We start from the raw sequence: 12,825 nt of genomic DNA, 5'->3' as shown, positions 1-12,825 counted from the left end.
GAACGACGCTTGAACCCACGAACATCTTCCTCGTTGCGATGGCAGGAGAAGACGAGTCACGGCGAAAGCGTGTGAAGGTGTCCAATGGTCAGCTTGCCTCCGAGTCTCTCACGGCACCGAGTCGAGAGCACCTGGTCGATGCGGCTGCCGACTCAGAACCCCCAGCTCCAGACGCGCAAGCTATAAAAGAAGCCGAAGTTGGCATTACGCACTTTGTCAGCCCGGACGTGCCCGGATTTTCTGGGGTGGTGAAGAAAAGGTAGCGTCGTCGATTGAGGGTCATGCCGGAGGGGGGTGGTTAACACGAGTTTGGTCTAGATATACAGATTTTTTGGTCAATGAGATTTTACCGTCCGGAGAAGTTTTACATTTGACGGATACCGGGCTACCTGCTGCCCTTCAGAATGCCATTAGAGCGGCCACCACCAGCGTTGAACCTGCGCCAGCAACTACTCCGGCCTTGAACCAGACAGTCGAGAATTACAAGGACGAAAGCCATGGGGCTGATGATGGCAAGCCCGGGCAAACAGGTGCCGCAGTGGTAGCAGAGGTAATGAACAAACCTATCCAGAGAGGTATCTTGAACCCACATCTACTGACACTATGTAGCTGGCACCAAAAGACCGTGAGTTGTTGGATGAATTCTTCGGACCCGAGACCACCCCAAAACTCCTCAACCTGTACTCGCGCTCGCTTGACAAAATTTCTTCGCGTCCGGGCGAACTTGGCAAGGTTAAGTCAGGGGTGATCACAGACAAAGACCAGAGGACCAGTCTTCACCAGGCTATTCGCCGCATATTCAACTCGACCCTAGACTCTTCCACCGACAATGACGGGGCAATCGTGGTGTCCGCTGCGTCAGTGCAGCAACGAGGAGGCAAAGGGAAACGCAACAGACAAGCTGGCCGAGATCAAGGCCGCGTTGATGCTGCTCGATTGCCCCGTGGTAAACTGGGATGGAGCGAACTCGGCGGAGACTACTTACACTTCACCTTATACAAAGAGAACAAGGATACGATGGAAGTTATTTCGTTCCTCTCTCGTCAGTTGAAAGTAGCGCCAAAAGCCTTTCAGTTCGCAGGGACGAAAGATCGTCGTGGGGCAACGGCTCAACGAGTTAGTGTCTTCCGTATCTATCCCGATCGAATGGCGAATCTCAATGGATCCCTTCGAATGGCGGCTATTGGGGACTATGCATATCAGAAGCAGGGCCTGGAACTGGGACAACTGAACGGGAACGAGTTCGTAGTCACATTAAGAGATTGCCAGTTCGCTGAGGGGGTTGTTGGAGAAGGGGGCCCTTCAAGCCCAGAAACTCTCGCAAATGTCACGGAGCTTGTCAGAAAGTCGCTCCGTAGCCTCAGAGAACGAGGCTACTTCAACTACTATGGGCTCCAGCGCTTTGGCACCTTCGCCACAAGAACGGATACTACAGGTCTCAGGATGCTCCGGGGACAATTCAAAGAAGCCTGTGAATCGATCCTTCATTACAGCGAGGCTGCATTAGCCGCAGCAGCACAAGACGTTTCATCTGAGGAACGGACCCAAAGGCCATTGATAAGCACCGATGATATCCTGCGAGCCAAGGCAATTCACATCTTCCAAACAACTGGAAATGGCCGCGATGCATTAGATATTTTGCCTAGAAAGTTCACGGCAGAAAGCAATATCATAAGGCTCCTCTGCCAACGAAAGAATGATTATTTCGGTGCTCTCCAGTCTATTCCCCGCAACCTGCGGCTGATGTATGTTCACGCCTACCAGTCCCTGGTATGGAACTTTGCTGCTGGTGAAAGATGGCGACTATACGGGGACAAGGTCGTTGAAGGTGATTTGGTGTTGGTAAATGATTTCAAAGACGAAACCAAAGCTGCGGCACAGGCCGAAGTCGATGCAGACGGCGAGGAGATTGTCTTACCTGACGCAGATGACAGCGCTGCTGTTGATGATATGTTTGAGCGAGCTAGAGCCCTGTCCGCAGAAGAGGCAGCCAGTGGGAAGTATTCCATCTTTGACATCGTTCTACCCCTTCCCGGGTTTGACATCCTCTATCCCGCCAACGAAATGACCAACTTCTACAAAGAGTTCATGGGAAGTGATAAGGGCGGAAACCTGGATCCATTTGACATGCGGCGCTCCTGGAGGGACATCAGCCTCAGCGGTAGCTACCGTAAGATACTCAGCCGGCCTGGGGCTGATTACTCTTTCGAGGTGAGACCGTACCGTGTTGAGGACGAGCAGTTTGTGAAGACAGACCTTGAAAGGCTCAAGGAGAGTAAGACAGGGGAACATAAGGATGATAACTATGCGCCTACATCAGAGGCGTCACAGCCGTTAGATTCACCGGAGAGGCTAGCTGTTATCCTCAAGTTCCAGTTAGGGGCCAGCCAGTATGCTACCATGGCACTAAGGGAGCTAATGAAGACAGGAGGAGCCAAGGAGTACAAGCCTGACTTTTCTCGATAGAAGTTATCCCTTTTGAAGAACTAGGCGTTCTCTGTATATATAAAGAGAGAAAATATATACCCCCTTTATATCTGCACTATCACATATACATCACCGTAAGAGTCACATGACACGCCCAAAAAGGGATATTCTTGACTTCCATCTTTTGAACTTCATCTTCAAAATTCTACCATGAACAATCGCAAACCCATCATCAGGGAGATAAAGAGGATATGGTGGGGATATCGAAGTTTGGGCGTACCAAAGTCGAGAGGCTGGTTCCTGAATCCTCTGGCCATTCAGCTGGCGTCAACGGCGCTCACTAAGCGCCCAACCCTGGTTCTCAACCTCCACTGGCCAACCTTTTTATGCGTCCACCAGCCACTCTGCGTTTCACCTTCAGCTGGCAACCCATGGGTAGAAGGTCTCCTGTGACCCGTCCTCATCCTCTCGTCCTCTCCTTTGAAGTCATTCCCCTGGCGATAAGACGGCCTGGAACCATGGATCCGGCCAGTCAGCTGCTGATATCTACATAAAATGTTATACTCTCCACAATGTGATGCGATCTTCCTAAGCGAGTTATTCCAACAATTACGACCTCTTAAAATGATGTTGCGATAAAAAGCCCGCATTACGGTTGGTAAGTGATGTGGCGACGGAACGGTATATTAATTAGGGGAGGGTATTGTTTGTCCATTAATGACCATTTGCTCGAGATATATTATCCCCGTTCCCTCGCTCTGGTGGAGAAAAGCATGAGCTGGGTGCCCTCCCGTTTTGCACGGTCTCACACATTTGACACTGCATAACTCAATTATATATTCCCCTCTGCTTCCTGCCCCCGTGTTCCAATCCCATATTATTCACACAGCAATCATACTTTCTTTCCTTCTCATTTTCTTCCTTACTCGATTACTCTGCAGACTGACTCTGCGTTTTTCGAGCTTCCATTCTTTCCTCCCCCTTTTTTGCACTTCTTTCCAGCCTGGTAGCTCTGGGGCATAAACGCTCATTTACTCTACTATACTTTTACTCTCCTTCCGGAAAACAATATTCCTTTTGAAAATAATATGAGATCCATTATGAAAACTGCTGCCCTCGTCGGCCTCCTCGCGGCCTCTACCAAGGCCCATATGATGCTCTACTATCCTCCTACTTTCGGTGCGGAAAACAATCCTCATCGTACCGATTCTGTTGACCCATATCTTGACAACCCTTACAACTGTTGCGGCAGAAAGACGGTCTATCCCTGTCGCGGATATCTCGATCTCCTCGGCACGAATCAGGGTGCCCCCGTTGCCACTTGGGAAGCCGGCTCGTCCCAGAATTTTAGCCTCATTGGCACAGGAACACACTGGGGAGGATCATGTCAAGCTGGGTTCAGCACTGACCAAGGTAAATCTTGGAAAGTGATAAGCAGTTACGAGGGGAACTGCCCTCACCGCAAGGGCTCGAACAACCGCCCTGAAGAACAAACCTTTGAATTCAAGGTCCCAAGTGATATGCCTGCCGGTGACCATGTCTTTGGTTGGACCTGGATCAACCGTGAGCAGGAGTTCTTCATGTCATGCTCTTCTGTGACTATCACGGCTCCTGGGAAGGGCGGTAACTCTCAATCATTGCCATCCTACACTCCTCGGGGCATGCATACCCGTTCGACAACCTCTAACATCAAGAGTTCCGCTATCGCTTTCAACGATCGTCCGGATTTCCTTGTCGCCAATATAAACAACGGCTGCAAGACCACCCGAACCAATGCAGAGGTGAAATATCCAAACCCAGGGCCGGATGTTGTAAAGGGTGATGGTGTCTACCCACTCGAGCTACCCTCACCGACAGATAAATGCCACGCATAGTGACCCAATTTACACCGTTATTATTCCCTCCTAGCTTTAGATATAGCTAAACGATCTAGACTACGCGTGTACGGGGTTCTCCTGACAAAGCCCACCATTTCAGCTCTATTTTTTTTTTTTTTTTTTGAGATTTGTATTATATACTAGGAAACGCCGGACGGTTCCTTTCGACATTATTGTTTTCTTGTGAATAATATCAGACTGGACAATTCTTTGTATATTGCATTGTTAAATTGTATGGATTCATTCAAATTTGGTTTGACTAAGACCTCACGGTAGTAAAAGATACTAGGTGCTAGAGGTATCCTTTATCGAGGGCGTCCATTTCAAGATATCAACGTAAACGCCTAACAATGGAGATAATGCGGAAATTTACTCCAGTCTCTTATATGTTTGTCGCCGGTGGGTACGCGCTTTAGAGTGATTCCATCTAAACATATTTCGCATCGATGTTTTCAACCTTATTGCTATAGTCTCTCCACAAACGTTATAGCCAGGGCGCGGTTCTCTGGTCTTCTGTTGTGACGAGGGCGCGGCAGTGTATAAATTTGATCTAGATAAAGAAGCAAGTATCGGCAATGGCGTGCTAGAAAGCTCCTGTCAATAATTCGACTTCATAGCTGAAAAAAATTTGCGAGTCCAATCGTTAACTTACAACATTAGTGATGTTCCAAAGATACCGTCTCCTGGAAAGTAACACACAAACATTCGCAACTTTGGCAATCCAATACGAAGGAAGTGAGAGGGAGAGCAATATACGATAAACGGTCTGAGAGTAAGCTGGCTGTAGTTATCTTCCTAGGATCTAGGACTCAGAAAGGGTCATCATGGTCTTGAACAACAGGTATAAATTGACTGTCAGTGGCTCCAGACAACGCCGCACGGCTACGCCCATAGGAAAAGCATGAGGCCGATTCCAGCGTTTTGAGTAACGCACTCGTGGTTGAGAACAAAGAGCAGGCTGGGCAAGACAAAGAGAACATGTCAAGCCCGTGAATACAGTATATTAACACGATTGTTCGCCTAGTAGGTGCCACTGCATGATCAGTTACAATTTCCAACAAGGACAAATGATCATTCGGGCTGGTGGTACCGGGTCTTGGTACCAGTGCTATTCTAAGTTTTTGTAGACATATTCCAGGTAAGCCGAGGAACAAGGAGGATAGTGAGTATACGGGGGTAAGAATAAAATATCCGCTTCGCATTAGTATAATCAGACAGATAATTAATAGTTATGTTACATGACGGCGTTTTAAAGACGTCCAGCCTTTAACTTTATATTTAGAAACTTTGGAAGACGCTTGGACCGGTCGTAGCTGACTAATATATCTTTCATACGAACGCGGATAATATCACGTGTGCTACGCAAGGCCAAAGAAGGTTCAACCAATGAGAAGCGATTCTAGGCAACCTCTCCTTGGTGTATAAACAATCAACGGTTATACATCTATCACAACACCCCTTTTTCTCAAGCTGCCATACTCTCTTAAAGCACAAATCTATGTGTATCCAGATTTCCTGTCGACGGTAGCCACAGTTGAATGAGTTGCTGATCATGGTAAAAGAAGATGATGTTCCATTTTGGACAGCCAGAGCAGCTGTCTACTCTGCTCAGCTTTCTGCCTGGGAACACCTACAGTTGCACTTCTTCTTGAACCATGCCGTTGATCGAAATATGTCCGGCCAGTTTCTTCTGGATAAACTCTCAAATTTGAGCCAAGATGACTCAAGGGAGGATTTTTTGCGCTCTATGATACATGATTTGCGGTCTCTGGCCGAAAAGTGTATGTTCTGGGGTCCTCGTGTATTTTCTTATATGCTAACAACATGGAAAGTCTCCCGGAGCACCCTGGTATCCAGTGGCACTATTGCGGCTCTTCGGGAGCGCCAGAATAATATTTGTTATATCTCGGGCAGTTCCCAGGACCTTAGGGCGACCCATATCATCTCCCCTTCAGTCCTAAATGATGATGACCTCCAGCCCGGTGTAGGTTCCCCTTCGCCCAAAATCACTATCTTCAGGACCCACCTCATAATAATATATAGACCCGATTACGCGAAATCTTGGAGGCATCCGTAACCCCGGAGCTAGTCAACAAACTCTTCTCTTTTCTAAAGTCCTGCAAGAATACTAGTGACAACCTAAAAAATTTATGGTTGATGAGCCCGCCTGTGTCGTTTGCATTCCGAGACGGATATATTTCAATGCACAAGAATGAATCTAATCCTAAAAAATTACATGTAAGCAAAGTTAGTCCTCCACCTGATTGGAACTCTACTGAGCTCTTATGCCATTGTGTATACAGTGGATGATCCGAAAAACTTCGCCTGGTCGCTTTGTGGTCCCAGGCCTCCCAAAGAACTGCAAATTATCTATCATGCCGTCCACTCCAGACCAGACCCGCCTTCCTTTACCTGAAGGATTTTTACTTAGGATCCATGAACGTATTCCTCAATTTACGTACTACTTGGCTATCGAAAAACAAATACAGGCCGGGTGGAAAATAGATGGCGAATGTCAGTTATACTCTATATTCTCGTTCACGTTACGAATTATACTCACCCCTTGTACTAGACACCGGACCTACTAGAACGTTCAGCCGGTGTGTCTTACGAAGGCTCTTTTACATCCTCCCACGATCCCTCCGGCTAAAACTTATCAAGCTTATTATTCGAGTACAAGATCGCTGGGACCCCCCTAGTGATAAGTTTGTTAGGTTTTTACCCTTTGGCCTTTGCTTAAAGATTGGACATCGAGTGATGGAAAATGAAGCAAACGCTCTACTCTTAATCGAAAAGCAAACGAAAGTCCCGGCACCTCAGCTAATTGGCTTTGCTAGAGATAACCAGGGAGATGGATATCTTCTCATGTCAAGGGTACCAGGTGTTCCAGTAAACACCGTTTACTATCGTATGACATATGAAGAACGTGTCCAGCTTTCAAAAGACCTGAAAGAATATATCTTGCAGTACCGTCAAATACGAAATACGTCTCCTTACCTTATTTGCAATACGCTAGGGGGACCAACCACTGACCACCGGACCGATACAGGCAGTATATGGGGTCCTTACCGTACAAAAGATGGATTCACTAATATGCTCACAGAGGGCCTTGAAGAGCTTAGAAGCGAGTACCCCATTTCGGTCCTATACAAGAAGGATCACAGAATAGTCTTTACTCACTCCGACCTGCATCTTTCCAACCTATTCATTCACTCTGGGAGATTGTCTGGCATTGTCGACTGGGAGAGCGCATGTTTCAAACCAGAATATTGGGAGTTTACACGAGCTCTGTGGTCATCCATGGGTGATAGGCAACGAGAACTGGACCTTAGTTTCGCATTTGATGAGAGTTATCATGAAGAGCTCGAAGCTGAGAAGCTCATTTGGGATAAAAAGCCTGTCTATTGACTGAAATACCCTTCTCCTTGGGAGTTCATTGCTTCTTTCTTTACTCATAATATTAGAATCAGGTTTATGAAGTCAATCTTATTAGTGATCTGAGTATTCAGGTATTATCGCTGGTTGATAAACAGGGTGTGGTTGTGGGTGTATCGATATAGATGAATAATCTCGAAACGAAATGGAATAAGGGTTACTGCTAGAGACTTATCGGGTACTATGATACTAACTCGCGGGGTCAGAAGGATACCATATAAGCCACTGCCGTCGAAGATGCAGTATAACATCCCATATTGCATCTTTGGGGTTGCCCTTGACCTCAAGCATGACTGACATTGCTTGCTTCGACCTTTACTTCGTCAAAGTAACTTGCGTCGCCAGCCAGAAATTTTGCTTCTGTCTCAATCTCAGAGATTTTATCCCAGGAAGCATCCATACCGATAAAGCCTCCGTCAGCTAGCTCGAATACAGCAGCCAATGCCCAGGTTCGACAGGTGAACTCTCCCTTCACCTCGGTTTGGCGAATGCAAGCCTCAATGGCGTTCATCCAAGTACCCCCATAGTCTTCCACGGCGCCCAGCTTCAAGGCACAGAGAAGGCTTTGAGACAGAGTAACGTCCTTAATTTCTACCGCCAGATGCCACATCTCTCTGTTATATGTCTGATGAAAGAGGGTTCCCATTTTCTCGCCCGTAGCAATCAGGATTCCCCAGTGGTATAGGGCGTCGACTGAAGTCTTCCAGAGAAGCATATATACCCCTTTCCCCTCCACCCTTACACCGTTGTCAAATGGCATCTTCAAGGAGTGGAGCCACCAGATTTCAAGGCCCAACGGCTCTATGCGTAGAGAGCGGTTATCAAGTTTTGGAGGGAGGGGGGATACGCCGTAGTATTAAGGGCTGCGAAGGTCGAATTTATTTTTCCCAGAGGACCGCAGGCATCTATATCTAAGAAGTATGTGTTGTACATCTTTCCCTTATACATTTTTACCAAAATAGTTACGTAACTGGAGCTGCGGGGGGGTTGGGAGGTCGGCATTAACCCCTGAGCAACTATTACCCTATATACTGCGCATTCGTCCAAAAAAATCCCGGTATACCGGTTGGAGACGGTAGAGGTGCATGTTAGTCAGCTGTCAATTCATCCCCAGTTCCGTCAATGGGATGACTATGTAGATAAATTCGTGTTTAAGCTATATTACTTATGGATAGAAGTGTGTGAGTGGCCATCATGTATCTAAGCGGAAATGATCCTTTTCCGTTATCCTACCAGGCCTTCTTCCAGTGGAACACCAATAACATTGGCTGGCCATGAAAATAGAGGTTTCCAGATATGCGCATTGTCCTCAACAGCTGCAGCCCTGATGAGCGATAAGAGCACTGGTTGGGGCCACCCGTTCATCCACCAACCTTGTGGATAGAGATATAGTAACGTACAATAGTGAGCAGTAATAACCAACGCTGGCGGCTTCCTCCCTATCAACGCGGACATGAACAGTTGAGGAACCAGGTTGGGCCACGCCATCCCCATAAGCCAGTCTGGCGGGTTCGAAAGGGTACAAGTCTCAAAGCAGAGCCACAGTGAATCAATTGCCATTCGGTATGCATCTTGTTCTTCCTTGTTGGTAGCCAGCATGTTATTAGCCATTTTAATACCATCGAGGGACTGTCGTATTTCGCTTGCCAGTGGTTCCGTCATCTCAGGTTTCCCTCTGGACAGCAATATTCGGGCCGGACCTTGTCTAAATAGGGGCATACTTAGGGTCCATAGTCCAACCAAGCGGCGCATTACCAACATTTTCTGGACTATCTCATCAAAGGGAGTGGTCGCCGTCCGAGCCTGAACAAAGTAAGAAGGATGCAGGATGGCTAATTCATAGACCAGGAGAAGACTCGAGCATATCACGACCGCACTGCAGTTCTCCCTGTCTACCTCTTGACTAGCAACGCGAGCCTGGGCAGATTTGATGACGTGTGACTGATGTCTTGCCGAGACTTGTGTGTAAGTTGCCGAGAAATCCGGCTTCAAATATGCAAGGTGCATGGCGGCCAGGGATAATATATTATGCATCACAAAGGGGTATATACAAGCCAGCTCGGGCACAAGAAACTGCCAGATCGGCCCTTTGAGTTCATCGCTGAATAGGGTATGACATGCAATGGTCTTATAATGATGTAGTAACAGTAGATCTTGCTCGTTCAAATCTGTATAAGGGGTCAACGAGGTGTGAAGGTCGCTTATCCGCCGGGTATTTGTCTTTCCAATGTCTTCCGTCCTTGCCCCCGACATGATCTCATTAGAATGGGCACAGGAAGTGTGTGCTCTATTGAACTCATCCATCAATGGGTGGAACTCGAATATAATACGCTTTGCGCTCGAGTTCACCAATGAAGAGCACTCTGGTTCCTTGCCAGGCTCTACTAAGAGCTCCTCATAGTCACATTTCAAACCGCGTTTTGAGCAACCACCGCATCTAGGCGGTTGTTCGTCACACTGTTGCATAGTTAGCACCAGGCAATCTTTCTTCAATCGTACAGAGGCTGTATTAGATATCCGAACCAGCAGATGTATACGCAAAATTAACGCACTTTGACTCTTCTTTTCTTGCACTGGCTGCAGCCATGCCTCGATTTGACGTGAAAGCGCCGTAAACCGCTCATTATCAGCTGAGTGGCATCAAGCCTATACTATGAATAATGTGTCAAGTGTATACAGACGAATAATTATCTTTCATGGCTTCTTGCTTCTTGGCTCTAATAGTTGTTGTAAAGACATGACGAAGTCAACTGCTTAACTAGTTGATTAGTGAATTATCTTGCTTGGCCTTGACTAACTACTCGATTTGTCATCCTCGCCACGCTGTCCATATAAATTGGCTATTGATTCACTATTCAAATGACAGAATATATCGCCTTCTCTTTTCTAAAAAAGGAAAATACTTGTATCTGGTTAATGCACTGGCTGTATTTGAGTGCTCAGAACATACAATATCCTCCAAGAAGCATTAAGTATCATGGAAATGAAGACTCATTCTCCAGATACCGCTAGATACAGATACCCCAGGCTAGAAGCGCAGAATAATAAGCCAAAAATACGATCGTTTTTTTATATGAAGGCAAAAGTCCACATTTTTATACACACGTTACGGTCAGAAGTCGATAAAATTGACAGCAGATGTTTCAGAGGACTTGACTACCATTAGTACGCTACGTCTCCCCTACGAAGAGGCTCACGGTCATTCCTGTGGTTTAGTCGCCTTGAAGGCATAAAGCATGGGAGCCTGGCGTCATATATCCTCAATAACGTGGGGTAAAGATAAGGAGGCTGATACCTTATGGGGTCCACGCTAGAGACCACCCGGCAGATCTATGGAATGGCCAACGGTTGCACTCGAGGTAGCCTACTCAGAATCCCTAGAAAAGGTGAAAGACAACGTGTCATAGTGCCTTTATAGCTCAAATGGGACGTTTTGCGGGCTATATCTATTAAGAAGACAAACGGCAATATATCAGCATATGAGAGGGTGGCGTCTTACCCATTAGACAGCATCCTGGGCTCAAACCGAGAGTAGTTGGAGAGGTAAGAATATATAGAGACAAGGCTGGCAAGCTAGACAAGGTGGAGGGAACGGATTTAACTATACCTTTCCGTGATATGTTATTTCGTCGTCCTGGCCCTAGTCAAGGGGAGGGTGATTTTGTATTTGCAGAGGAACTCCTCGAGCTTGTCAAGGATGTTAAGGATAATATGGGGTAATTCGAATGATGCCTTTTCTGTGATTAAAGCTTTAGTCAAGGCATCCAGATATCCACCTCAGAACTCCTCACTTTCCATCTGTCTCGCCGTCATTCGGTAATTCTAAGAGCCGCGCAGACAGTACATACGATCGGCTCAGACGGCAGAGATAGATCCCCGCTAAAGAGACGTCTAGTTGAGCATTGAAGCCAGTCCAGGCTAAAAATAACTTGTTCGAGAGACGGCAAAAGGTCAGCCGGGGCTGAGAGTGCGGCCTCTTAGGTTTGGAAGCCAGGCCACAGTCATTTGTCGACCGAATCTTCCACTATGCATATTCCTCTAGCAGACTCATAACTGTTATTCCTGCGAAGCGACTCTGTCACGTCAAAGGTAACTATCCGATATGGCGGGGCGTTTTATTCATCGACACACTAATAATACAGTACGCAGGATGTTGTGACGTGAGCTTCCTGGAATACGATGTTTTTTTCGTGAGCTAGCACCCCGAGCAGGGCCTAGACGAAGTAAGTTGCCATCGTCGCACACTTAACATTATTAGTGATACTCATTGGCTGAAGATATCAGAAATATCGATCGCGATGTTGCTAAATTACCAATGATAGTTTACGCTTATTAAGACTTATTCGTTAATAATAACGTTTGGCTTAGTTAAGCAATAAGAACTTCGTCTTTCGCAAGACGCAAAAACCGCAACTCAACAACTCACGACACGAGGATGGACAAGAACCCAGGCTGGAGATACCATTTCTCCAGGTGGCCTCAAAGGCAGCGTTTTCTTATCAGAGATATGATTGTTGCCTGAATAAAATACGTAGGGATTTCAAAAAAAAATTTTGACTCATATAACTAACGGTTGCTAACTTCAGGGTGAACCGGTCAACTCCTGTACAAGCCTTTATATATGTACACAAAAGTGCTCTGCAGGCAGCTAGAGTTAAGGTGGTTACTCCGATGGCTAACTTTGACCAGGTAAGGTTCATCTTTCGCCTCTTCATCGAGATAATCCAGATATTCCCAACGCTAACGCATGTTTAGGATCAAGGGTTGCAGGCTGCAAGAGGTCAGAAACGCCACAATCTAGATATTCCCATACATCCAGGCAAGATGTGCACAACACAAGCACATGGGAGATGCCAACAGTATCTGATAGTGTGCCTCAGGGGAAGCGAGCCGTGACGCTTTGGTCTTCTTTTCTTCTGGCTGGAACGGCTCGCTGTGGACTTGGGCTTTTCCTTTTTTTTCTTTTCTTTTCCCACTGTCCAATAGACAAGACTATCGAGACGAGCAGGCGTTGGAGTGGCTGCTCCCGACACCCGAAGCAGAAGAAACATATCTTTGGGGAGGTTTGCCTTCGCAGAGACTTGTC

At 46.8% G+C, this 12,825-nt stretch overlaps 6 protein-coding genes across 6 annotated transcripts; 4 read left to right on the top strand and 2 right to left on the bottom strand.

Annotated features, from left to right (window-relative positions):
• Positions 1–38: 38 nt before the first annotated feature.
• MCYG_08714 (pseudouridine synthase) lies at positions 39–2,466 on the top strand (the record flags this gene model as incomplete). Its single annotated transcript, XM_002842528.1, has 3 exons — positions 39–259; positions 415–550; positions 610–2,466. 3 exons carry the CDS (start codon positions 39–41, stop codon positions 2,464–2,466), a joined length of 2,214 nt encoding a protein of 737 aa, XP_002842574.1.
• A 1,049-nt stretch (positions 2,467–3,515) lies between these two features.
• On the top strand, positions 3,516–4,301 carry MCYG_08713 (conserved hypothetical protein; the record flags this gene model as incomplete). Its single annotated transcript, XM_002842527.1, has 1 exon — positions 3,516–4,301. One exon carries the CDS (start codon positions 3,516–3,518, stop codon positions 4,299–4,301), a length of 786 nt encoding a protein of 261 aa, XP_002842573.1.
• Positions 4,302–5,856: 1,555 nt separating this feature from the next.
• On the top strand, positions 5,857–7,712 carry MCYG_08712 (conserved hypothetical protein; the record flags this gene model as incomplete). Its single annotated transcript, XM_002842526.1, has 5 exons — positions 5,857–6,085; positions 6,137–6,288; positions 6,348–6,542; positions 6,608–6,818; positions 6,877–7,712. The coding sequence occupies 5 exons, from the start codon at positions 5,857–5,859 to the stop codon at positions 7,710–7,712; spliced, it is 1,623 nt and encodes a 540-aa protein (XP_002842572.1).
• Positions 7,713–8,022: 310 nt separating this feature from the next.
• On the bottom strand, positions 8,023–8,499 carry MCYG_08711 (conserved hypothetical protein; the record flags this gene model as incomplete). The annotated part of the gene is made up of 1 exon (XM_002842525.1): positions 8,023–8,499. One exon carries the CDS (start codon positions 8,497–8,499, stop codon positions 8,023–8,025), a length of 477 nt encoding a protein of 158 aa, XP_002842571.1.
• A 464-nt stretch (positions 8,500–8,963) lies between these two features.
• On the bottom strand, positions 8,964–10,205 carry MCYG_08710 (conserved hypothetical protein; the record flags this gene model as incomplete). The annotated part of the gene is made up of 1 exon (XM_002842524.1): positions 8,964–10,205. One exon carries the CDS (start codon positions 10,203–10,205, stop codon positions 8,964–8,966), a length of 1,242 nt encoding a protein of 413 aa, XP_002842570.1.
• Positions 10,206–10,716: 511 nt separating this feature from the next.
• Positions 10,717–11,459, top strand: MCYG_08709 (uncharacterized protein; the record flags this gene model as incomplete). Its single annotated transcript, XM_002842523.1, has 4 exons — positions 10,717–10,904; positions 10,956–11,012; positions 11,054–11,098; positions 11,246–11,459. The coding sequence occupies 4 exons, from the start codon at positions 10,717–10,719 to the stop codon at positions 11,457–11,459; spliced, it is 504 nt and encodes a 167-aa protein (XP_002842569.1).
• Between the last annotated feature and the right edge of the window lie 1,366 nt (positions 11,460–12,825).

This window comes from Microsporum canis, genomic scaffold, assembly GCF_000151145.1.
Source record: "Microsporum canis CBS 113480 supercont1.10 genomic scaffold, whole genome shotgun sequence".
NCBI lineage: Eukaryota > Fungi > Ascomycota > Eurotiomycetes > Onygenales > Arthrodermataceae > Microsporum > Microsporum canis.
This window is presented reverse-complemented; position numbering and strand designations above follow the sequence as displayed.